Source organism: Pongo pygmaeus, chromosome 9 (genome assembly GCF_028885625.2).
Source record: "Pongo pygmaeus isolate AG05252 chromosome 9, NHGRI_mPonPyg2-v2.0_pri, whole genome shotgun sequence".
Lineage (NCBI taxonomy): Eukaryota > Metazoa > Chordata > Mammalia > Primates > Hominidae > Pongo > Pongo pygmaeus.
In genome coordinates, this window is record NC_072382.2 from 122,805,635 (window position 1) to 122,830,960 (window position 25,326).

The window sequence follows — 25,326 nt, forward strand, 5'->3', positions numbered from 1 at the left end:
GGCCCGAGGCGCTCCCCTCCGGAGCCGAGGCGCGGAGGGTCGCTCTTGCAGGGTGCTGGGATAGGACACTCGGGGGAGGGCTGAGAGCTACACGGGGCCTGTCTCGAGCAGCTGTGGGGATGGGAGACCTGCCCTGGGGCTAGAGGGAGGATGGGGCCTGCCTGGCCTGGGCTAGGGCGGAGCTAGGAGGGTCTTGGGCTGGGCTGGGCTGGGGGCTGGTCCGGGGTTGGAGGAGGGCGTGTTGGGGAGCCTGCCCGGGTTCCTGGGAGAATCCAGGCGTCTCACCTTGCCCCAGCGTGGGGGATGGGTAGATGCCTCCCAGCTGTTAGAAGACGGAGACGTGTCTGGGACTGCTGGGGAAATAGGAAACTTGTCTCTGAACTACTGAATCCCAGAAAAGAGGACATGTCCCCAGGGAGGTTTGCTGGGGGAAGGACGGGCATGTCTAGGCCCTTGGGACATTAGGCCTGCTCTTACCAGGGGCTGATAAAAGGATGTGGTAATTGAATAAGGGCTTTTGGGAGAAAAGATTTGCTCCAAGGTTGGGAGACTGAGAACGAGGGTGTTGGACTAACAGGAGGGTGCCTTGTCCTGGGATCTTGGGGGAAGTAAGGATTTGTGTGGAGCTTCTCTGTTGAGTTCTAGGTCTCTAGTAGGAAGACATTCTGGGAATTGGTGAAGAGAGGAGATTTAATAGTCTTTTCTTGGGACATAGTGATTCCAGAAGTTGTAGTTGAGGAAAGTTGGTTGAAGTATTGAACTGTATACAGTCAGTGGAGGAAGGAGGAGCTCTACTGTGAAGGTTGCTAGGCTACAAAGAGCTTGTAGGCAACGCCTAGGGCGGTTGAGAGAAGGTGGCAATGCTTTCAAGTCCAAATACAGGCTGAGCTGGGGCTTGTCCCTTGTTCATGTCATGGTGCTGTGGAGCTCTTAAATTAGTTTTCAGTAGTCTTATCTTGAGCAAAGAGTATGAATAGGTGCCGAGGACTAAGGAAAACATTCACCCTTTGGGTCCTGAGAAGCATTAGACCCCGATCTCTAGGGTGGTAGCTTTCAAACTTAAAAAAAAAAAAATCATGCCCCACAGTAATAAGTGTTTTACATTCAGATCTAGTACATACCTAGGTATGAAGGGAAACTTTCACAAAGCAGTATTTACCCTTATTATATATAATATGTTCTGCTAATTTCTATTATATTCCACCCTCTTGCATTAAAGAAAAAATGCTGGCTGACATTTACTAAATTGATGATTTGTGGGTCACAACTTGCAGTTTGAAAAACACTGTTTCTGGAGCACATTTATTTGGTGTCAATCAGTGTCCTCATTCTGTAAGCTTCTGAAGAGCAGGGATGATTCTAAGGAGATGGATTTTTTTTTTTTTTTTTTGGCCGCGGAAGAGGGAGGAGGACAGCTAGGTGCAATTGATTGCTTTGGTTTAGATGTTTATACCACGTAGCATATTTGACCTGTGTTTTCTAAAGTACCATAATCTTGATCTTTAATATCTTAATGTTGCCTGATCATTTGACTGATGAAATTTTGTGTATGCGTGTGTGTTTTAGTTTTCTCTATGCTTTGCTGTGTCTGAGAAATATGAGAGGCCTAGTTCCACTTAGTTGCTTTATCACCACAACAGAGTTAAAGAAATTTTATTTTACTGTTCCAATGTTGTGAAGATACACTGATTTTCTTTTCTGCTATTTAAAAACATCCCAAATTCTTCTTACTGCAGTAATTATTATGATATACTTTTTGCTACATGATGAAAAATATATGAAAAATACACGATAAAATATATACCAAAGCCATAGACATATATAAAAGCCTTACAGTCTACGGCTTTGGTATATAAACTTAATCATAAACCTAAGTATAACTTTGAATCAGTTAACATCTTAATTCCCCTTACAAAAATTTTAGGTGGGGTCCTTAGAAAAATAGTATTAATTCATAATAAACATTAATGACTGTTGGTGAACAAAGTGAGAGTCGTTCATGTAATGTTAAATGTTGTAATGTTAAAGTCCTTTGAAAAGTTGTTAGCATAGCCTATTGCTGCAGGACATTGAGTGTCAAAGGATGTTGTCTAATTTCAGTAGGTACACAGGGTATGTATTTAAGACCAGTTTAATAGCGTTTCTTTTTGTTGAGGGTGAGTTCATATTATTTGTAACATAGAATTCAAAGACACAGTCATCAGGACAGAAGTACCCAAGTTAAAACTTCATCAGTGGGGTCACATTCTTGATCAAATGCTTTATGAAAACATTCTATCATCTTTGAACTTTGTGTGTTATAGATCTTTCTTGCCTTTAATTATTTATTAGGTACTGATAGAGGGGTTATGCTGGCATATATCAGCCATCCTTTAAAAATGACCTCTTAATCAGGGAAATATTTGTTTTAAAATATTTAGCTTTAATGAATGTTTAAAGATTTTATTTTGTGGTGGGTGCCTGGAACATTAAAGAAGATTCTTATTTATTTCATTTTTCTGGGAATCATGTGTACTTGTCAATAAACAGTTATGGAGAAGTGACCCTGAGTGATTGTGTGTGCTTTTCAATAGTTTTTGTTTCTTCTCTGATCCTTACACTCTTAAGCATGTCCACCTGTAGCAGGCTCTTTTCTCCTTCTAATTTTTGCCTCCAAACTACTATGGTTTTGAAAATCAGATACTTGTATTTGTTATGTAATACTTTTTTTTTCCTTTTCTTAGTGTGTGAACTGTGTGACATGTATGTTGGCTACTTAGAGGCCAGTTTACTTAGTCCTGGGCTGTGTTTTAAATAAGTGAACTCTTTATATATTTTGGGCCTGGTTAGCTGTATAAGAAATAATATAAAACTGATAGTGATACAATTTGGGCTTAAAGGGTGAAGGAATCACTTATTTGCGATTGTTGCCTTTCTCCTACACATGATTAGTTATTGAGATTTACCATTCCTCCCTTTTTCATGCTACCTTTTCTGACTTGTTTCTTTGGAATTAGAACGGTAATAACCAGACTGTTCCCATTGTCTTTTGCTTGCATAGCTTCATGAGAGAACTCTTCCAAAGGATAGTGCTATGATTATTTCATTTCCCTCCTCAAAAACCATTAGTTGCTTTCCAGTACAGGCACTGAATAAAGCCCATAGTGTTTAGCTTGACATTTAGGGCCTTCTACAGACTTTCTCTACTTTTTTTCTTGCATCATCATTACACTCCTAAATGCAGTTCCTCTACCTGCCAAGGCATCTGCTCATGTACCTTCCTTTGTGTGTAAAATTATCCCTGAAAGTCTGCATATAAAATGTTCCCTTTCTTCATGAAATCCTACTCACTCTCATTTCATTTCAGATGACCCCTCTTCTTTGAAGTCTTTGTTGCTTATGTTGTCTGTACTACCTTTGCTATATTGCTTTGTATTATTTGTGCGCCTTATTTTTATTCCTTTTAGATTATAAATGCGTAGTGAACAGGAGGCTCAAATATCCATGAAAAACTAGGACATCTAGCACAGGGTCTACTAGAGCATAGTTCATAGACCAAGTAGATCAGAATTGACTGAAGGTGTGGTTAAAAATGCAGATCCGGCAAGGCACTGTGGCTCACACCTGTAATCCCAGCACTTTGGGAGGCTGAGGTAGGAGGATCGCTTGAATCCAGGAATCAAAGCCAACCTGGGCAACATAGGGAGACCCATCTCTATGAAAAATTAAAAAATTAGCCAGGCATAGTGGTACATGCCTATAGCCCAGCTACTTGAGAGGCTGAGGCCAGAGGATCACTTGAGCCTCAGAGGTTGAGGCTTCAGTGAGCTATGATTACACCATTGTACTCCAGCCTGGGCAAGAAGAGTGAGGCACTGTTTAAAAAAAAAAAGATAAATAAATAAATAAAATAAAGCAGATCCCTGAATTCTAACCTAGACTTACTGAATCAGAATCTCTGGTGGAATCTAGGAATCTGCGTTTTATCAAGCTGCCCAGATGATTCTTCCGTACAGTAAAAGTTAAAAGTCACTGACCTAGCATGATGCCTTAAATTACAGTAGGTACTCAAATAATTTTTCAGCAAGTGATGTTAATAAACTGAGCAATATCATAATTCAGCAAACTGGCTTGATTTTAGGGCCTTGAAGTCAGTCTAGATTTGAGTTCTGGCTCTGTCACTAGCTCTGGGCCTGTAACCTCTCTGCTTCAGTTTTCTGATCTGCAAAATGGGATAATAGTACCCCTTATAGAAGTGTTGTGATAACTGAGATGATACGTATAAAACAACACGGCACACAACACATAATAAACTTACAGTAGATTTTATCTGCTGTCGTGATGATGCCTGGCACAACAGTCGTCACCACAGTAATGACAGAACATCATGAAGCGAGGGTCCACATCAGCCATTGTTAGTAAACAAATTGCTCATATGGTTTTAAGAACTAAGGCTTAACATATTTTCTATTTTACATTAACAGATTGTGGCCCTACGTAGTGTTTAAAGTCATAAAGGTATTTCGCCTTCTTTGGAAGAATTGGTATCAAATTAGCATGTTAAGATTTTTCCCCTTCATCTCCCCACTGATGGAAGAATAAAGTGCAAACTTTTGAATGGTGGACCTCAGCCCCTTACCATCTGGCCCTACCAATTCTTTATTTTCTAGCCATCCTCCCGCATACACTCTATACCAACTACACTACATTTCTCACTTTATTTTGCATTTCTCAGTCATTTGTGTTTGTGCACATGCTTTCCCCTTCTTTTCATCTAGTACTTTGCTGCTGCTGTCTTGTAAAACTCAGTTTTACATGTGACTGACCTCCTTAGTGAAGATAGTCACTCCCTCAGTGTTCTCAAAGTCCTTTGTCCGTACTTCTTATATATTACCTTTGTGTACATTTGTCTTTTTGGAGGGAAAACGATTTAATCCTGGCATGTATTCCCACCTCTGCCAAAAGGGGAGGATGTTTATTTGACTCATATCAGCTCCTCCATTTGTCTGGGCATCTCAGCTTTCACAATAATAACTAGTTTATTGACCACTTACTTCATGCCAGGTACTTAACTAGATGCTTCAAAAACTTTATTTCATGTAATCTTCACAATAACTGTGAAATAGCTATTAATAGCTTCATTTTACAAGTGAGGAAGCAGGCATAGAGATAGGTAAGTAACTTGTACAAATCACACAGGAGAGTCATAAGTGAACTCAGAACTAACTGAAGACCATGCTTTTAATCACAGTGCTCTTCTAAAAATGAAATTTAAACAGGTAGCCCATTTCCCAAACTCAGGATCTTAAAACTGTGTGAAACTTTGATTAATCACTAATCATTCTTAGGAATGCGATCCATAACAAGTACTATTGTAAAAAGTTATTTAAAACTGTTCTTGGAATAATGCATTTCCGGTGATTTTCAAAATTTTTCTTCTCATTCTGCCATTGGTGAGCTTCATTTTCATTTCACTGTCAGAAGATGTTGTTTCATGTCTATTGATAATAAAATTCACTTTTCCATTTATCCAATGAATATTTTTTAATCATATGCTAGGCACTGCTCTGTACAAAACTGAACTGGACTGATAAATCCCTGCTAGTGTGGGACCTATTTTCTGCTGGAGAACAAACAGTAAACTAACGGATTATGATAAGTGCTATGAAGAATGACAGAGGGTGAAGTGACCATGAGTGATGATGGCAGTGGTGCTATTTTTGATGGGGTGGTCAGAAGCAGCCTCTTTGAGAGGGTGACATTTGTGTTTAAATTTGAGGCGAAACACTGAGATGAAGCAGCTCTGCCAAGAGACAGGAAAAGGGCCGTCCTGCAAATGCAAAGGCCATAGGGGGAAATCAACTTGGCGAGTCTGAGAAATAGAAAGCCACGGAGGCTGAATGGTGGGCTAGGAAAGGAGTGGGAGGAAATGAGGTTAGAGATGTAAGCAGCAATCAGATTAAATGAATCCTTGGCGACTATGATGGAGAGATTGGATTTTATTCTGCATGTGAAGGGGAGCCATTGGAGAGTGTAAAGGACATGATTTGACTTACATTTTGAAAAGATCACTTGACTGCTTTGTGGAGAATGAATTGTACAAGAGTCAAGAGTGACCAGGGCAGAGGCTAATGCAGAGGTCCTGGTGAGAAGTTGATGATGTCTTGAACAAGAATAAGGTAATAGAGATGGACAAAATTGGGATATTTTGGATGTGGTATTGATAGGTGTTGCTGATTAGTTACACGGGGGCATGAGAAGAAGAGAAAAGTCAAATATAACTTCCAAGATGGGAATGAGTGGAAGAGGAGCAGATTTGGAGAGGGAATTCAGAGTTCTGTTTTTGCCTTCCTGATCATACTATCCACTAAGGATACCACTACTCTGAATTTTGTGTTTTTTCTCTGCCTTTTCTTTACAGTTTTTGCCACATGTTTATGTGACCTTAAATGATAAAATGGCTAATTTCCATGTTTTAAAATTTTGTATAAATGGAATTATACTGTATATATTCTTGTGATTTTTTTTTTTTACCCATTCAGCATTGTTTTTTTTTTCTGCCCTGTGTGAACAAATCGATGTTTTTCAAAAGCCATTCATGTTGATGAGGAAGTAGGCATAATGAACTACCAACTGTTAATTTCTATTGATGTGTAACATTTTATTTTATGAATATATTGTAATTTACCCAGTTGCCTGTTCTTAGATATAAGGGCTTCTCCACACTGCATTCCCCTCCACCGCAATCCTCCCAGGATTTTTGCAGTTTTAAGCAATGCTGTTGTTACGGACGTTCTTTTACTTATTTCCTGGTGCACACTACAAGTTCCTGTAGAGTTTATACTGAGAAGTGGAATTGCTAGATCGTAGAGTATGTGCGTCTTCAACTTTACTAGACTGTAATAAATTGTTTTCCAAGGTGTTTGTACTAGTTGATACTCCCACTGGCTACATCGCCAGTTTCTATTCTTCTGCATTTTCTCCAATACTTGGTATTGTCAGAGTTTTTAAGTTTTGCTGATTTGCATAAAATGGTATCTCACTGAGATTTTAATTTTTGTCTCTGAAAATTATTGAACGTGAGCATCTTTTATATAGGTTAAACATTTTTAATTTTATCTTTTATTAAGTACTTGTTTATGTCTTTTGTCCATTTTCCTATTAGGTTGTCTTCCTTCTTCTTACTGTTTTTAAGAGTTCTCTGTATTAGTTACATGTGTTGCAAATATATTTTTTCCAGTTTTTTGCTTGTCTTTTCATGTTTTTCATGTCTTTTGATGATCAGAAGTGTTTCTTTTTTTTCTTTTCTTTTTTTTTTTTTTTGAGACAGGGTCTTGCTCTGTCGCCAGGCTCGAGTGCAGTGGTGTGATCTCTGCTCACTGCAACCTTCACCTCCTGGGCCCAAATAATCTTCCCACCTCAACCTCCCAAGTATCTGGGACTACAGGCACATGCCACCATGCCTGACTGATTTTTTTGTGGAGATGGGGTCTTGCTGTGTTGCCCAGGCTGGTCCTGAACTCCTGGGCTCAAGCAATCCTCCTGCCTTGGCCTCCCAAAGTCCTGGAATTACAGATGTAAGCCACCATGCCTGGCCAAGTTTTCATTTGACTGCTCAACTTTATTTTTATGGATTTTAAAAATGTTTTCTCTATGAAATATTTCCCTAAATCAAGATCATAAAGTTCTTTTCCTATTAGAAGAAATAACTTATTTTTTTCTCAAGGAGATAAAGTTTGCTTTCATATTTTATGTGGAGGTGAATTTTTTGGTAAGGATTCAATTTCATCTTTTCCCAGATTGTTATTCACTGTCCTAGCACCAATTATTGAATAGCTTAATGTTTTTCTAGTGATCGCTATGCTACTTCCCTGCCATATTTTCATGGGCATGTTTCTGGGCTCTGTTTTCTGTTTCATTGGTCTATTTTTCTTCTCCAGGGTTATTTAACAGAATATAGTTGATTCTTGTAATTTACAGTACTTTTATGTAAAGTCGCCATGAACAGTGAATTAGTGAATATGGAAATTGTTACTCCTAGGGGAAATATAGGGTTAGGTTCCTGCAAGCCTCTGATCATAACATTTTTGTCAAGTGATAAATAGATAATTTTGTTTTATATTAGTTTCTATTTAAAGACATTTAATGTGTATCATTGATTCGTTAACATTGAATTCACTGCAAACAGCCCTAAATTCATGCCTGAATAAAGTGATCTAATTGTGCATTTTCTCCATAAGGCATATTGCAGCTTCCTCGTGCTTTGCGCTTTAGAAACACTAGATGGCATTTCACCACTACCCTTGGGGACCCCTTAAATAGTGAAGTCACCAACAAAAAGCACAAAAATATGAAAAGCATGGCGCTAGATAGATCATGGAAAGGACACTTGTTTATATTATGAGAGCTGAAACAAGAAGGCATAGTGCCACCTTGTTCTACCTCAGCAGGGAACATACCCATTGAACAACTCAAATTTTTTGTCACTTTGTGCTTATCTGCAAATGACCACAAAAATGCTGCAAGTATTGATTTTGTGGTAACAAGTACCTTTTGGCAAGTAGGGAAATTTGCAGATAGGGAATTTGTGAAGAATGAGACTCAACCTATGAAATACTGGGAGAGAGGTAGTTTTTTAGGAACTTAGCATTAGCACTTTCCCCTATCTGTCATATTTGCATGTATCTTTATAGCATTTTATTTTAAGAGAATAATGCTATGAATCTTTCTAATATTAAGTCTTCTGATAGATGCCATTATGTCAATAAAGAGACTTCTCTTTTGGGAATACCTTTATTATATTTATAATCATGTTATTATTTAGTTCATAGGTAAATTGAAGGAAATAACTTTAGGAAAGAATTGCAACTCTTAAAATGTTGAAAACAAGTCTAAACTATTAAACTTTTATTATATGAGAATCATATGAGGATGATATTTTCTCATAGGCATTATTAATAAGGCATAAGTTTTGTAAAGGCAAATACCATTTGGAGGTTGAAATTTAAATATTGGCTCTATTAGTCCCTCATTAGTGACGATTTTCCTCATGAACATTGATAAAGGATTCGAAGAAAAAGGTAAATGAAGATTGTATACATCGTAAATCAGATCTCCCACTAAATGTATTTATTGAGACTTGGCTGTTTTATCCCTCATGATTTAAGATCCTCAAGTGAATTATTTGCATTAATTTGATAAGTGCTGAGAGTAGGAATGAGAAATGGTAGACTTCACCTATATTCATCTTTTTTATATAGCATACACTATATTCCTGTATTTTTCAAAAATGTTCATTTTGTTAGTAAAATGTACATAAAATTTATCATTATAACCATTTTATAGTTTAGTGGCATTAAGTACATTCACATTGTTATGCAACCATCACCATCAATCAGCTTCAGAATTTCTTCTTTTTCCAAACTGAAACTTTGTACCTATTAATTAATAACTCCCCACTCCCCGTGCCCTCTGGCTCCTGACAATCACCATTCTACAGTCTCAATGAACTTACCACTCTGGTTACCCCATGTAAGTGGAATCATACACCATTTGTTCTTTCGTGTCTAGCTTATTTCATTTAGCATCACGTCTTCAAGGTTCATATATGTTGTAGCATGTGTCAAATTTTTTTTTAAGGCTGATAGTATTCCATTGTATGTATCTGCCACATTCTTTTATCCATTTATCTACCTTTTGACTATTGTAAATAATACTACTGTGAACATTGGTGTACAAATAGGTTTTGACTCCTGCTTTCAATTCTTGGGTAGATACCCAGAAGGGGAATTGCTGGGTCATATAGTAATTCTATGCTTAAGTTTTTGAGGAACAATCATATTTTCCACATCAGTTGTACCATTTGCATTCCTACCAGCAGTGCACATATATTAATCTTGAGTTACTGAGCAGCACCTGTTTTTCTGAAGTATGGCATAAATGATTAACTCTTGCATATGAGTTGTAAGGTATAGTAGGGGTACAAAAATCATATATTCAGTATTAAATATTTTGTGGTTGTGTTTTTTGCTGAATAACTTGTAGTGGCAAATATTTCTGACTGCCATGATGGCACCTCTTTTGGAATCTCCGTGGAGTAGATACAATTATGTATTCTAGCCATAGCTATGAAGAATTTTTGTTTCTAAAGTACTTTGATTTCAGAGTTTATTAATAAATCTACTTTTCATATTACATAAATTTGGTATGCACAATCAGAAGTGATGAGAAAACCTATTGATAAGCACATTTATGGGGTGTCAATTATATGCAAGGTTCCAGTATATGATAGATACAAAGAAGCATTAGGATAAGGTTATTATTCTCAAGAGCTATACAGTTTGAAGACACAAGACAAACACATGAAAGTTACATTGCTACACATGAAAAATAAGGGTATATTATTTAAAATGAGAAGATGACATGCCAGTATGTGATTAATCGCCCACTGAGTGTTTCAGGCAAGGTTAACATGAGCTTAGCTCAAAGGAAACATCACTATAGGAAGAGGTATCTGAAAATGCTTCATCTCTAAAGTATATATTGAGTAGTGTGTTGAATGATGCATAAAATTCAGATAGGTGGAGAGGTAAGGGCAAGCTCTTCCAATTAAGGAGGAATAGCATAAATGTCAGACATTTTTACTGTGCCAAATCATTAATTGGCATTAATTTAGCATAGTCCTTGGACCTAAAAATTAGATTATTTAACAAAAATTGCAAGTTAGTCCTCCAGCTCTATATTCCGTTCACGCTACCATGTTCACTAAGTGGTGATGGTAGTAGTAATAGGGGAAGCAGGAGAAGTAATAGTAAACTAACATTTATTAAGTGCTTTCTATGTGCCAGGCACTGTGCTAACCACCCTTTACCAATATTATCTCCATTCATTCTTCAGTAACCCTATGAGCTAGGAGTTACGGGCTACTACCCCTTCCTGTGAATGAAGAAGGGTAGACTTAGAGAACTTACGTAACTTGCCCACAGTCGCACAGAGTCGTGGAATCAGTCAGGATTTACATAGCCAAGGAGTTTAGTTTTAGAACCAGCACTTATTACCATTGGGCAATATTGCTGTAGCACTAAATGTAGGAGGGGCTAGTAAAAAAAAAACAACGTTTTTTTTTTTTTTTTTTTTAAATGACCTGCAAACTTTTGCAACCTTTACGCGTGATTGATGTTCCAACATTCTGAATCCCTGGTTATTAGCCAGGGTGGTTTGTCAACTGCTCTGGAAGGCTGTCGAGTGATGAACTAGTGGTCTGTTCCTAACGAGGCTTTTCCTTAGCATGATGGCCTCTGTAGCTGCTCAGGAGCACAGATAATGGGGTAATCTGTTCTGTAAACAGCTAAGTAATGGCCTGAAACTTGTGTGTTCACAGCGGAAAGAAAACATGCATATATAATTTTCTTCTGATGAAACATAATGTATTCAAGAAAAAGAATCTTGCTTTTTGGAAGGATGGAAAAGTTGGGAATAATTTTTTCCCCTTTGATGATTAGACCAGTCAGTACTGTTGCTTAGTTTTTTGGTTCAGTTACTTTGATGTGGTTACAAGAGGAATGTTGGCTGTAATGAATTTCATACATTTTTGTAAGTTATGTTTCCATGTCTTATGTGTGATGTTGTGTACTGTTGACATGAAATACTCCTTTTTTGGTAAAGATGGAATGGCTTAACAGATTAGAGCTATAGAAAGTATGACTTAGCATGCTGGTAAGGCCACAGAAACCCAAGCAAGTTCCCCCAGTTTCATATCCTGTAAATAGAGATAAGTTAGTTTTTCTGTTTCAGAGAGTGGTTATGGAAAATTACTAGGCTTTAAAATGATTGTTAATCTCAGTGTGGGGACATTTGGTTTGGGGACATCAGTTCAAGAGTAAATGTATCTGATCCTGCTTTGAATAAATGCAACTTTAAAGCCTTGGAATTTTACCAGATTGAACCTGGGCCAAATAGAAAGGTAGGAGTAGATGTAAATTTGTTTGTAAAGGAGTTGGGGATGTGTGTGGTGGGGCAGGGTGAGGGTGGAGGGATGGGCAGGGTGGAAGTCTCCTTGGAAGCCCTTGGAGTAAAAGTGAATGTTAAACCTTTTTGGTTGTTTTTGTTGCTGAAAGTATATGCAAAGTGTTTTTGTCTTATATTTCAGAATGTCTAATTTAATAGGGATATAGACAGTTGGTTTAAACCAACATTTTTGGACGAGGAGAGGCTATGGAAATGAAGAAAGAAGTGTTTAGAAATATCACACAAACAGGTACTTCAGTCTAAATAATAGTATTGTCTTAATTTTTTCCCTTCATATTTCTCATCAAAATTATGACATTCTGGGGCTAGTGTATTTGGATCAGAAATTTCAAGAGCTGTGTTTATGTGTGGTGGACTACAAGCATGAGGGTCAGTCATAGTTGCTAATGTGCAGTTATTGATGAAAAAAGTTTGTGTCTTTGTTCAACATCTAAAATGCCTTATACGCAATATAGTTCTTCAGTAGAAAATATAGACAGCTCTGAGGCTGTACTTCTCACTGATAACAGTCACAGTTTTAGATGTATTTGTCACTAATACAACGAAATAAAGAATTTCTGATAGGTATTTTAATGTTTATAGTGCTTTTAAGGAGAAGCATAGTACTGTGATACAAGAAGAGGGTGGTAGTGGCTGATTGATAGCATAATTAAAGGAATGATCAGGAGTCCAAATTCACATTTCATCTGGCAGTGTTGGATTTTTAAAAAACCTCCTACCAAGAAAGGTTGATGTGCCACATTACTACACTTGCGTATAGTGTAGTATACAGTTGAGCAGGAGACTTTGAGACATAGGGTGGTTCTTAGTAGGGTGTGAAATCGTGGTGGCATGGTGTGTTATGATAAGGGATTTATCAGCTACACTTACTTTGCTTTTAGAATGCTAAGAGTTAAGTTAGTGAATTGGCTAACTATAATTCTACAAAATAGTGCTAAAAGTTTATTAGAATTAGTTTATTTTCCTTTCATCCAAAGAGAGCATCCACTTAGCTATATTACATAATGCGCAAGGGTAGTAACTGAGATAGAATCACAGGTATAGATAGTTCAGGATACATGAAATTGGAAGTGCCATATAGAATGAGACCATCTAGCCTAATTACGCTGACTTGGTCAGTGTCCCCGAAGTGTTTGTATGGGAGAGATAGCTGTCATTCATGACTTTAGCTCCAAAAACTTACTAATGGAATACTTTATAAACCTTAAAAATGATTAGGTAGATATGCAGTTCTTGACATGGAAAATTTTTCATGGACTATTTAGCAAAAAGGCAGGTTATAAAACTATATGTCTAATCTTTGTGTAAAAAATATATATCTACATAGCATGGAAAAAATGATCTGGAAGGATACACACCATGAGGTGCAGCCTCAGGCTTCATGTGCTTGTGAAATCTAAACCAAAGTCTCCTGGTGTGGATGTGGCTCTATGCTTCAGATATGAAAAGCTTTTGATAATACTTATTTACATTATTAGCTTAGCTAATAAAAAGGGAAACTACATGGTGGGGTTACTGGCTTTGTCGTTGTTATTTATTTTCAATTGGAAATTGTAAAAAATTCAGAACGAATTTTTTTTTTTTTTAGACAGTCTTGCTCTGTCACCCAGGCTGGACTGCAGTGGCATGATCTCGACTCACTGCAACCTGTGCCTCCCGGGTTCAAGCGATTCTCCTGCCTCAGCCTCCCAAGTAGCTGGAACTACAGGCACATGCCACCATGCCTGGCTAATTTTTGTATTTTTAGTAGAGACGGAAACCATTTTGCCGTGTTGGCCAGGCTGGTCTCGAACTCCTGATCTTAGGTGATCCACCTGCCTCAGCCTCCCAAAGTTCTGGTATTACAGGCGTGAGCCACCGCTCCCGGCCGAACATTGTATTTTTTAAAAGCAAATATTTAGAATAAAGCTCATTAATAGACCTTTATTCATTGATTTATTTCATCTTTCCTGGAGGGAAAAATATGTAACATATACATATGCTTTTCCAGAATAAATCAGTCTTTTTGGGGATACTCTTAGGCTGCAGATCAGAAAGACTGCTTTAGAAAACAAAACGAAAATTCCAGCTACCTAAAATGTCTAAGAATCTGGCAAAGTTTGGATACAGTAGATAATTGTTCAAAAGAAGAAAGCTTTTTGGAGATGAGGTTAGAAGAAGAATTCACAAAGTGAAAATTTAATGGGCTTAAAAAAAAAAACAAAAACAAAACTTGCAAAACTTGAGAAAGGTAGCAATCCTGAGAGGTTCTTTGAAGATGGCTGGGAGATTTTCCTCCTATGGCTTTGTTTTCTTAGTTTTTGCAGACCTCCCTTGACCCCCTGCAAATTCAGGCAATACATTTCTCTTTTGTCTTTTTTCAAAAAAAAAAAAAAAAGAACAACTCTTTCTTAACCCTCGTTGTTTTTTCCACCAGCTGTCCCACCTCGTCCACTTTCATTTAAGCCTCTCAAAGGTATGATTGCTACTCTTTTCTCGGCTTATTTACTTAACTCCCTATTCTATGGATTCGATGCCCTTAACTGTACTGGAATTGCTTCTCCTAAGGTAAAGAAACTCTTAGTTGCCCAGTCCTTCACTGATTTTTAAATTCTCATTTTTGACCTCTCTGTATTCTGCATAAAGATCAATAACCCTCATCCTTGCACTCTAGTCACTGTAATCTCTCAGAATTTTTCTTAGTTTTATCTTTGCAGGATAAAGTCTAGCCCAAGAACGTCATGACCTTACTGACCACTGTCACCTCCACAGTTGAATCTCCTGCTTTCCCCCCCTGTCAGCACCCATATTTTATGTTTTAGCAGTACAGCTGATAACCCTTGTTTCTGGTCTCTTGTGTTTGTTCATGTGCTATTGTTTCCTGTGCCTGGAATGCCATTCCCCACCTTGTCAGCTAATCTTTATCTTTCAAAATGGCTCAGGATTCACCTACTTCCTTGATCACACTTCTGAAAGTTAATCACTTCTTATGTTGAATTCACTATTTCTTGTCTGGCTTATTTTAGATATGTGTTATCTCATGTATTTCCTTCTAGAGTGTGGATGCCCTGAGGGCAGAGTTTGGATTTTATTCCTTCTCACTTTCTTTAGTTCTTAGCATAGTGTTTGGCGTAGATTTAGCATCTGGTACATGCTTGTTGAACTGAACTAAATGAAACTAAGCTCTATGAAGGCACATATTTTAAAAATAAATGAATGGGGGGAAATAAACCTAATTGGGAGAATTTGTTAAGGTATGAAAATGAAAAGAGATGGCAGAGAAAACTAAATATATTTGTTGTCTGCATTTTTACTAAACAATTGGTAAGGAAATTCTCATTCTCAGGTTGTCTTGTGAAGAAGACAGTTACCCAAGTGGATAGCAAATCACTAAAATGAAATGTCATCTGACCCAAGGAACCTAAAGGTGAAATTGTGGAGCCTTTGACAAATTGTTTACCTGAAGTTTTGTTTTCAAATAGTGGTAGCAAAATATTGGCAGTAGCTTTCAGAGTGTAGTTTTTTCTGCCCTTCTCTGATGAATAGATATGATTGATTCGTTGTACAAATGGGTCCTTGTCAAATAACTGAAGGTAATTTTAAACTACTTGAGAGGATTTTCCTTTTCTCCATTTTTGTGAAAGTTATGAAAACTTCTTGAAGATTTAGCCACATCCTAAATTAATGCACATTTGAATTATTGTGATTTCTTTTTCAAAAGCACAAATCAGTTCCCAACTATCTACTATTGTAGTAACTTGAAACCTGCAGAAATGGCTTCCTGCTTCAGAAAGCACCTCTCTTTCGTTTTTTAATCTCTACAGTTGGAGGTGACAGAGAGGCCTGAATCTCCCAGCCATCTTCAGGCATCACACCTCCTTAGCTTATGGCTCCAGAATCAGCAGAATTTGGGGCAAATTTGGGTAATTTGGATGAAAGACTTGGGTAACTTGTATTAACACATTTAACTTGGCTAGCAAAGGAAGTGGAACTGTGCAAGGCTGAGGGTATACTTCCATCCCTTTGATACACCCCATAGTGGAGCTTTCGCTTTGCCCCTGTGAAAGCCATGGTAAAGAAGGGCAGAACGCTGCTGTGGCCTTGGCAGCCTGCTCACCTTCATCTCATTCCCTCCTCTTAGTTTCACTGTGGTTTGGTTCTCAGGCTTGGATATGTTTTGTTTCTGCTTGCTTTTTCTGTGCTGATGTTGTTTTACAAAATTATCTATTTCTGTTTAGCCATCTATTTTATTTCTCTTTTCTTCCTCACTCCCCAGTTTCTTCAAAATTAACATTTTATATTCTGCATACACAAATTCCAATTTGGAATTTTAAAAATAGAAATATTATATAATGAAGACATTAAAAAACCCTTTGACAAACTATTAGGTCATTTCCAGATATGTTACTTAAAAACATTTTACATTTCAAAAAGATGATGTATGCACATGGTGAATTCAAGTTGTTCAAAAGGGTAAACATTGGAAAGCAAATCTTTCCACTTGTATTCCTCATTTCTTCTCTCTGGAGTCAACTGTCGATACTACTTTTATTCATTTCTGTTTTATCTTTCCGGAGATAATCTATGCATATACAAGCAGATAAATCTATTTTTATAAGATTTAAAATGTATATTTTGGCACTCTGTGGGGTACGTTTTATATCTTTTGGAATTAGCTAGTGAGGCTGGCAGTGTTCGTACTTTATGAAGTATACTACTCTACACTGTTTCTTTGTGAAATAAGTATTGACCTTGCATACTTATTATACAAAAGGATCTATCTTGTATGTTTCCCAGTGTTAGTGGTCAGACATGGCCTACTTTCTGTTTTCAGTTGTGTTGAGCTTCTTGCTAATTTTGACCTAACCCGTTTATTGGGAACTTAAAGTACAAATTGTTTGTGTACTTAACCTCAATAGTGGTTAAGGGTACTAAGGCGACTGGATGTTCTGTTCTGATTTTAAAGTAATTGGCAAAAGTGTACTGAGCACCTTATCCTCCAACTCATACATTATTCTGAGTTTTTTCCAAGCACTTTACAAGAGTATATTATAGTCAGGATCTTGAGGCACAAACGAATTGAAATTTTCACAGGCCCACTTCACAACTTAGTAATGGAAGCAAGCAATATCACCAAAGATCCCTGGCTCTCTGGCTTTCAGCACCAATTCAGAACAGTTTTACAAATGCATTAGAACTCTGCCAACTATAGAGGTAGTCTGATGTAATTTGACACCTGTTATTTCCAAAATGTCATAGATTACCCTCCCACCCCCCAAAAACCTTTTAAAGGCTCTAGTGAAAGATCTTTTTCCATCCTGTATTTCCTCATTTTTCAGTCTGTTAGGTTTTCAGCCTTTTTTCCCACCTACTGTTCCTCCTCAGACTGCCCCAACAGATTTTGAGTAGAGTTACATTACCAATCCATTTCACAATCTTGATGTTCTAATTCAAAACCTATGTATTAATGTGTGCCCATCTGCATTCCTGGAAAGCTAATCCAATAGTGTATCCTGGAAAATGACCAATGAAGGTACTTGGTGTTGCTTTTCAGTCAAAAAAAAAATAAGTCTTAAAAAAAATCCTATTTGGAAGAGTTCTTACAGCATGGGACCATGAGGAAAAGCTTTTAAGTTCCCATGTTTGCTTGCTTACTAGCATTTTAACTTGAATACGTCTTTCCTACCATCCCTTGGTTTCTCTATATTTAAATTGTATATAAGATTATTGCCCTTGAATTGTATAAGTTTGAGTTTAAGTGGTTCTGAAGCCTTCAGATAAAAGGCGCCGCTTAAACTCAGTGATATTATTTTGACAGTGACAGTTCACCCTCTCCACACACTTTTTACTCTTTTGAACTGCTGATTGTATGAAAGATAACAATGTAACTTCTTTGGCTTTTTTGTTAAAAATTTCTAAAAATTCTGTTGGCATTCTGCTTGAGACAGGATTTTTTGATAATAGCTATGGTGCCTGTTGCTAGTGGCATAGCACCTGTTCTATATTGTCTGCTGTTGGTGGTGAGGAGTTTACATTGAAAAAGAACTTTTCAACCTGAAGTTCCCAAAGCCCTAGCTGAACACAACACAGTTCAATTTTGACACACTCAGTGTTGGAATAGAGGGCAGCCGCTATGTAGACACTTAACACTGTGTGGATAGAAAGAACAAAGTGTCTTGTACTAAAACAAACTCTATCTTTTAGCTTACAAATGGGAATCTTGAGCAAAGGGCAGCCCTCTTATTTTCAAGGTCACTTTACTCATTATGATATTAATGCCATTTATCATGAAAATTTTTGTTCAGTGGATGGGCATGTGCTCAGTGAGCATCTCCTGTGTTCTAGGCCTTTGTAAATTGATTCCACAAAGTCCAGTAGATCTTGGTCCTGGTAGTCTAGGAAATGAGCCAAGTTTAACAACCACTTTTATATTCATACTTTTTTCAAATTCTTATTACAAACCTGAGAGGAAGGTTTAGACCATACATAAGTGAGAAAATTAAAGTAGGGAGAGATTAGATAATTAGCCTGTGGTTTACCCAGCTAGGGAAAGAGCTTAAATTGCCTATGTCCATGTGCTTTCTATTGTACTACAACTTCCTCTCAGAATTAACATTTATATATTTTAGAACTTTACAACAGCCCTGTAATCCAACTAGTGCATTTGTGTATTTTAGGGCTCTACAGCAACCCTGTAATCCAGGTAGTAGAGATGTTAATACCTTATTTTATAGTTGAAGACATTTGAGATAACAGTGACTTGCCTGATGGCACAAAACTATTATGTAGTCAGAACTGGGTGGGGTGTAAACCTACCCTTCATCCTGAATTCTCTGCCCTTTCTTCTCGGCTAGTGATTTTAATACACGACAACATTTATCAAACCGTTACCATGTATAATAAACTATGCCTGATGCTATGAATTGATACTGAAAGAAATAGGATTACACAGTTCCACTCCCCTTTGTAATGTAATAGTAGAGATAGGATAATCACATAAGAAAAATACCTAACGTTCATTGTAATTAAACAATATAAGCAAAAGTAAACCAGTAACTATAGTGAAATAAATATGTCACCACTAATGGGAAGCAATTTGAAGCATTATCTGGCTAATATCAAACAGCCTTCTGAGAAGCTTTCCAGTGCTTGTTCCTGCTAGTTTCTTCTAGGAAAAAGTACAGGTAGTGATTTTTCAGCCTCTTCAGGGCTACTGGCTTCTTCCTTGTAATCTATAACCATGTTTGGGTCTTTCCTATTTTAAGATATAAAATCTTGACAGTTGCCCGGATTCCCTACTCTCTTATCATCCCATCTTCCTTCTCCACTCCCAGCAAAACTTCTCAAAATATTGGCTAAACACTCTGCTGTCTGGTTGTTTTCTTTCTTTTTCTTCATGACTCTGTTTCCTCTGCCTGTCCCTTAAATATCAGTGACATTGTCTTATTGTTCTTATTCATAACATTTTATATATCGTAATGGTGTCCAAATCTTCATCTTTAGCTCATTATTCTCATTCAACTCCAGATTGTTTCCCTGGATATTCCACAGGCACTTCAAATTGAACACGTATAAAGTGGAATTCATCATTTTCTTCTGTAAAACTGGCTCTGTTCCTGCTTTCTTGTTAATGGTATCACCAGTCACCTGGTCACCTGAACTAGAAACCCTGGGAGTCATTTTTGACTTTACCTTCTCCCTCAGCCCCTGTAATTTCTGAATAGCTTGCTTTTTAACATGATCATGAATCTGCCTCTGCTTTCTATTTATTCTACCACTGAATCACTTGAAGCTCTCCCGATCTCTCTGCTGTGTTTTTGCAGTATCTTCCTAACTTCTCCCTGCCTTCAGTCCTGTTTCCCTCATAGTCATCAGCTCCATGATTCTCAGGATGAGTTTTCCCTAAAAATTCGTTCTTGTATTCCCTTCCTTAAAACCTTTCAGTTTTTTCCGTTTCCTGTAGGATAACATTAAACCTCCTAATGTGGTATACAAGATCTCCTCTGAGGTTCCTAGTTAGATGCTCCTGACAGTGTCTACCATTGCCAGGCTGCTTTGGCAGCATCAGATATTTTGTGCTTGCTCATATATACCATAATACATTTTGAATACTGTTCCTTTTCTTATGATATCCCTTCTTCTCTGACTACTCTATAGCCTGTATATCCTTCTCCCTACTGATTATTTTAGTAAAAAAGCCTGATACCTAATAGTTGAAATTACAGAGGTCAATTTTAGCTGCCTATATTTTGATTAATATTTAATATGCATCATAGGCCAGCCCCTTAAGTAATGAGTTATCAGGTTGTCAGAAGTTAGCATGTTGTTTAATATTACCTGTTTTAATGTATGCATGAGTCCTTCTCAGTACTCATCTTCTCAGATGCTGGAATCATTCAATGTTTGGACCCTTAGCTGATGCTAAACAGAAAGGACTCTACCCAAACTCAGAACCAAAAGAGATGACATTTTGTATTATTTAGGATTAGGTCCAGTTATAGGTAACTAAAAAATTGAGAAGAACAATGGCTTAAGCAAAATAGATTATTTATCTGTCACTGAAATTTCCAGAGATATGTACCAGTATGGCAGCTCAGTTACATGAAGTCCTCAGGGATGCAGAGCCCTTTCAGCTCTTCGTCCCACTTTTCTTAGTGTATATTCCTTGGGTTCGTTGTCTGGTGGCATCAGTTTTCTAGGCAACAGATGGAGGAAGAAACAAAGAAGGAGGGCAAATGGCACACTCTGGTCATCTTTTAAGGATGACTTCTAGAAGCTGCCACAGAATACTTGGTTTCTAGCCCATGAGCTGGAATTTAGCCAGCACTCATTCCCAAATACAGTTATCCAGTTATCCAGTTAAAGGTTCTTTTACTATGGAAGAAGATAATGGATTTTGAGGGATAGATATTAAAGGATTCATCCAAACTATTTAGTCTGATGTTCAATCTGTACCTTCTTTTTCAGACCTTTCTTCAATTACTTATCCACATGAATCCTATGTACCAGCCAAAAGCCTTCTCATTGCCCTTGGTTGGAAGTGATCACCTCCTCTTCTAAATCTTGTAATACTTTTCATCTGTATTGCAGATATATGCTCAACTGTTATTGCTGTCATTTGTCTGTATATGTAGCTTCCCTAAATTGTAAGCTGTCACCACAGTATATGTTTCTAGGGTCAGTAACTAAGTATCATATGTCTTGCAATGCCTAGTCTAGTGCTTTATAAATAATTGGTTTTCAATAAATACTTCTTATGTGAGTAAATACATAATTTGATGATTTATTGGTTTCTTGTAGCATTTTAAGAAACAAAGATGGATCAACCTAGTGGAAGAAGTTTCATGCAAGTATTATGTGAAAAATATAGTCCTGAAAATTTTCCTTATCGCCGTGGCCCAGGAATGGGAGTACATGTCCCAGCCACACCTCAGGGCTCTCCTATGAAAGGTAAGAAAGATGGGACCTAAAACACTTATTTAGTGGAGCTTACTTAGGATGTTAAATCACAGTGTTGCCTTGTTTGCAAATGATTTATTTAATTTTTAATTACAGTCAAATAGTCTTTCCCCCTTGTTATGATTTCAGTTTTCTAAAGAACGTAACAGGACTGGTTTTCCTCCAGATTGACTAAGAGATGTTTTAGTTGCATGTGTATGACAAGAATAATATTTGAGTGATAATATTTCAAATGCATATTCTTTTATGGAACATAGAGGGTACAAAACAGTACAGGACTGGCCTGTGCCCTCCAGGACCTTATAGCCTAATTGGTTTATAAGACATTCACATTTACAAAGGTAAATAAACACAAGACAATTTATGTTGAGCCAAATGAATGGTATAGTGATTTGGAAAGAAATTTAAAAGATAATTAATATGATCAAGAAACGATTCAAAGCTGTGAGATTTTAACTAGTTCTTCAAGAATGCAGAATTTGGTTAGAGATGAGATACATTCTAGGAGAGGGATTAGATGTGAGCAAAAATCTGTAACTAGAAATGTGCAAGGTATATTTTTGCTTGTCTTTTAGCTTAATGTTGCAATTAAGAGTTCTTGGAAGTAGTTTTTTGTAATTATGGGGGATTAATATTGAATCACTGTGTTAGTTCTTACTTTCAAAGGTTACTGAGTGTTTGCTGTTTCTAAATACAATAATTTTATCTCTATGTAACCTGGAATGGCAGAGAGAAGTGGATTTCTTACTTGGTAATTTTTTTTTTCGGGATCCATTCCCATTCTGATAAATATGTTGCTGAAAGTAGCAAGTTGCAAACCATGTAATTTGAGGTCTCCATTAATAAAGTACTACCTTGATGAGTCCTTGTTTTATACCAACTGGGAAAAGAGTGGTTGCATTCTCATGTTTATCCTTTTTAGTAGAGATTGTAAGAGTGATTTTATTGACACGTGTTTTTGAACCAGGCAGTAGTCAAAAAGTTGTTACCTCGGTTTGACCAAATTCAGTGAATAGTTTAAGACTCTGAAAGACTTTCTTCCGTTACAGTTATATTTTTAAAGAAGGCTAATTTTCATAAGGGACAAATTCTGTAGGGATATGAAATGGAGATAATTGATAGACGAGAGAGAGATGTAGAGTTCTGAATGGATCCACTTAAGTGAGGAAGACTTCTTGAATGATATAAACTTAACAGAAGTGATTTAGTAGATTAATGGTTTGAGATGATTTTCAGAGGCACAAAAGATAAAGATACACATCAGATAGAGAGAAAAGAGCTATCCAGAATACTTTGGAACTAAATTTCAAAAAGAAGGAATTGAGGCCTATAAGAAAGTGTACTGATAGTCCACACATGAATTTCATGGATCTCTTGTTCAGATGATAAGATGATAGCATGGATGAGGGCTCTGTTGTTGGTAATTGAGATAAGCAATCCTGCTATGAGTTAAAGCCTAGAGGACTTTTTTTGGTGGTACTGGTGCAGTACTTCTGAGCTCCTCCTGGGCAATAACTGGCTGTCTCCTCTTAGGATTCAGTACCCTTTGGTCCCATTATATCCTGTATTTTCTAGATCCTTATGTAATTTCACACAGTTTGATTTTTGTTTCTTGACAATTCCTGAGGGCTGAACATACATAGACAAGAATTTGGCTGATATAGAAAATATTTTGTGTCTCCCATCATTCAGATCGCCTCAACCTCCCAAGTGTACTAGTGTTGAACAGCTGTGGAATAACCTGTGCAGGAGATGAAAAAGAAATTGCTGCCTTCTGCGCTCATGTGTCGGAACTAGATCTTTCTGACAACAAACTCGAAGACTGGCATGAGGTGAAGTTTTTATATTGCTACATTTTGGTGAAAAGCAGCAATAACCCTTGTGTCATTGTTTATGTTATTATATGTTCTGCTAAATTCTGTTCTCACTTGATGTCTGTATGACTTCTTGTTGTCTGTATATCTTAGTGTCTGTATGTCTGTATATCAAGATAAATAAGGCCTATAATCCCAGTGCTAAGGAGGCTGAGGCAGGAGGATCACTTGAGCCCGGGAATTCGAGGCCAGTCTGGGCAACATAGCAAGAACCCATCTTTAATTTAAAAAAAAAAAAAAAAAGGCAAATAACTGACTCTATCTATGGTGATTTTTCATTAGCTTTGTTATTGTTAATTTGTTTTTCATCAAGGCGAAAATTCATTAAGGAAATTTAGGCATCAAGAGGTTGATTAGTCGTTGTCAGCTTAAACTGCTAACCGTGCATTAAATTTTCTACTGTTTCACTAATTTATACATCCTATGCTCATTCTCTACTTCTACTTCAATATTTATTACTGAAAACTGACATAAAATTGTTGAAACTGAGAATATATATAAATATATTTATTCTTGTTATTGAAATTTATTCAAATATTTTACAACTTTTCTTATATTATCAAATCCCTTGGGTGGTTTGACATAACTGATGTCTTGACCTCAGAGTAACTATAAACTACACACATAGTTTGTAAAAGTACACAAATACAGTTTTGTAACATTCTCTTATTATTATATGTAACATTACCTACCTGCTTATAACATTACCTGATAGAAGCTACCCTGAAGAATAGGGTTAAAATGTTCTTCCTACTTGGTTCATTCTTCTGCCTTAATTTGGGCTCTTATTTTTTGATTTGACTTTAGGAAGACTTTCCTAATGGGTTTTCCTGGATCCGGCTTTATTCTGTTTCCGCTAAGCTGTCTTCCGTAGTGCTACCACAGACTCCTTTTAATACATGAAGCATGATTATGACACTGTCCTGCATAAAGGCCTACAGTTGGCTTTCTTTGCCTAGAAACTAAAGTCTGACTCTGTAAGCATGACCCTTCATCATATGGCCCTTTGCTATTTCTAGAACGTTTTCTCCCTCTTTAGCCATATACTTTTACTTGCAGCTCATGATAAACTCGAAATAAAAAGCTTCCTTGCTTTTATTCATTCTGAACCCACTGCTCTCTTCTCTTGTCTACCTGGCCACTTCCTATTTATCCTTCAAGACTTGGCCCAAGTTGCTATTCCTCTGTGAAATTTTCCCTGGCTGTCTCACAGACAGAGTCAGATTATCCCAGAGCACCTACACTATACCACCATGAAAGGATTTATCACAGTCTGGTATAATGACTTGCTTACTTGACAGTTTTCCTAATAGACTATGAGCTTATTCCAAGTGGAGATTTTTATCTTTTTTTTTATCATAAGCCCAGCATACCAAGTAGTCAAATATTTGTTGAGTGCGTTAATGATTAAATGATTATATCTTAAGGATTAATCAAGACCTCTTGTTCCAACTTTTCCTGTGATCCTAAGAAATTCACTTAATCCTTTAGAGCTTTAGTTTGCACATCCATAAGATAGGCTTGCCAATAAAATTAATCATTGAAACACTTAGTAGATATTGAACGCTATACAAATCCTAAGACAGATTTCTTGTTTAAGAAAAACCCATCCATAACCTAGTTTTGGTAAGCTTTTCTTACTTTTATCTATTTTATGCCTTTGTTTAATCTGGTAACTGTGTTCTTGGTTATATTTCCTACTTTTATTAGGATTTTAACCAAAATTCTTTGCAATGCATGTCACCTATTTCTAAGTGATTTATTAACATATGCAAATTTATAGGGCTAGTGTAAAAAATAATTTCTATTTGTATATATATTTATTTACTTATCTGAACAATTTGTATAGTTTACTGTTTAACAAATTACAGATTGTGCCTTCTTGGTCCTCTGCAACATTTAACTGCCACGCATGCTTTATCTGCACTTCAAATTTGTTTCTTTGGAAATGCAAAATTTTACAAAGGTTTTGTGCTTTGACCATGTATATAAGCTTTTGCTAATTGGT

The 25,326-nt window shown here is 36.9% G+C and overlaps 1 protein-coding gene across 5 annotated transcripts in view; it reads left to right on the top strand.

Moving 5' to 3' along the window:
- The window catches only part of LOC129007780 (tubulin-specific chaperone cofactor E-like protein), a 166,990-nt gene that overhangs the window by 250 nt on the left and 141,414 nt on the right, over nucleotides 1-25,326 (top strand). For 2 of the 5 annotated variants that reach the window (XM_054439046.2, XM_054439044.2), the window contains exons 2-3: nucleotides 21,286-21,435; nucleotides 23,137-23,276. In XM_054439046.2, the coding sequence (XP_054295021.1) occupies nucleotides 21,303-21,435; nucleotides 23,137-23,276 (273 nt within the window). In that variant the 5' untranslated portion in view covers nucleotides 21,286-21,302. Of the gene's footprint in view, nucleotides 1-3; nucleotides 11,942-12,127; nucleotides 12,236-14,422; nucleotides 14,462-15,331; nucleotides 15,413-21,285; nucleotides 21,436-23,136; nucleotides 23,277-25,326 lie in introns of those variants that run through there. The other 3 variants (XM_063671511.1, XM_054439047.2, XM_054439045.2) reach the window with 3 other exon arrangements.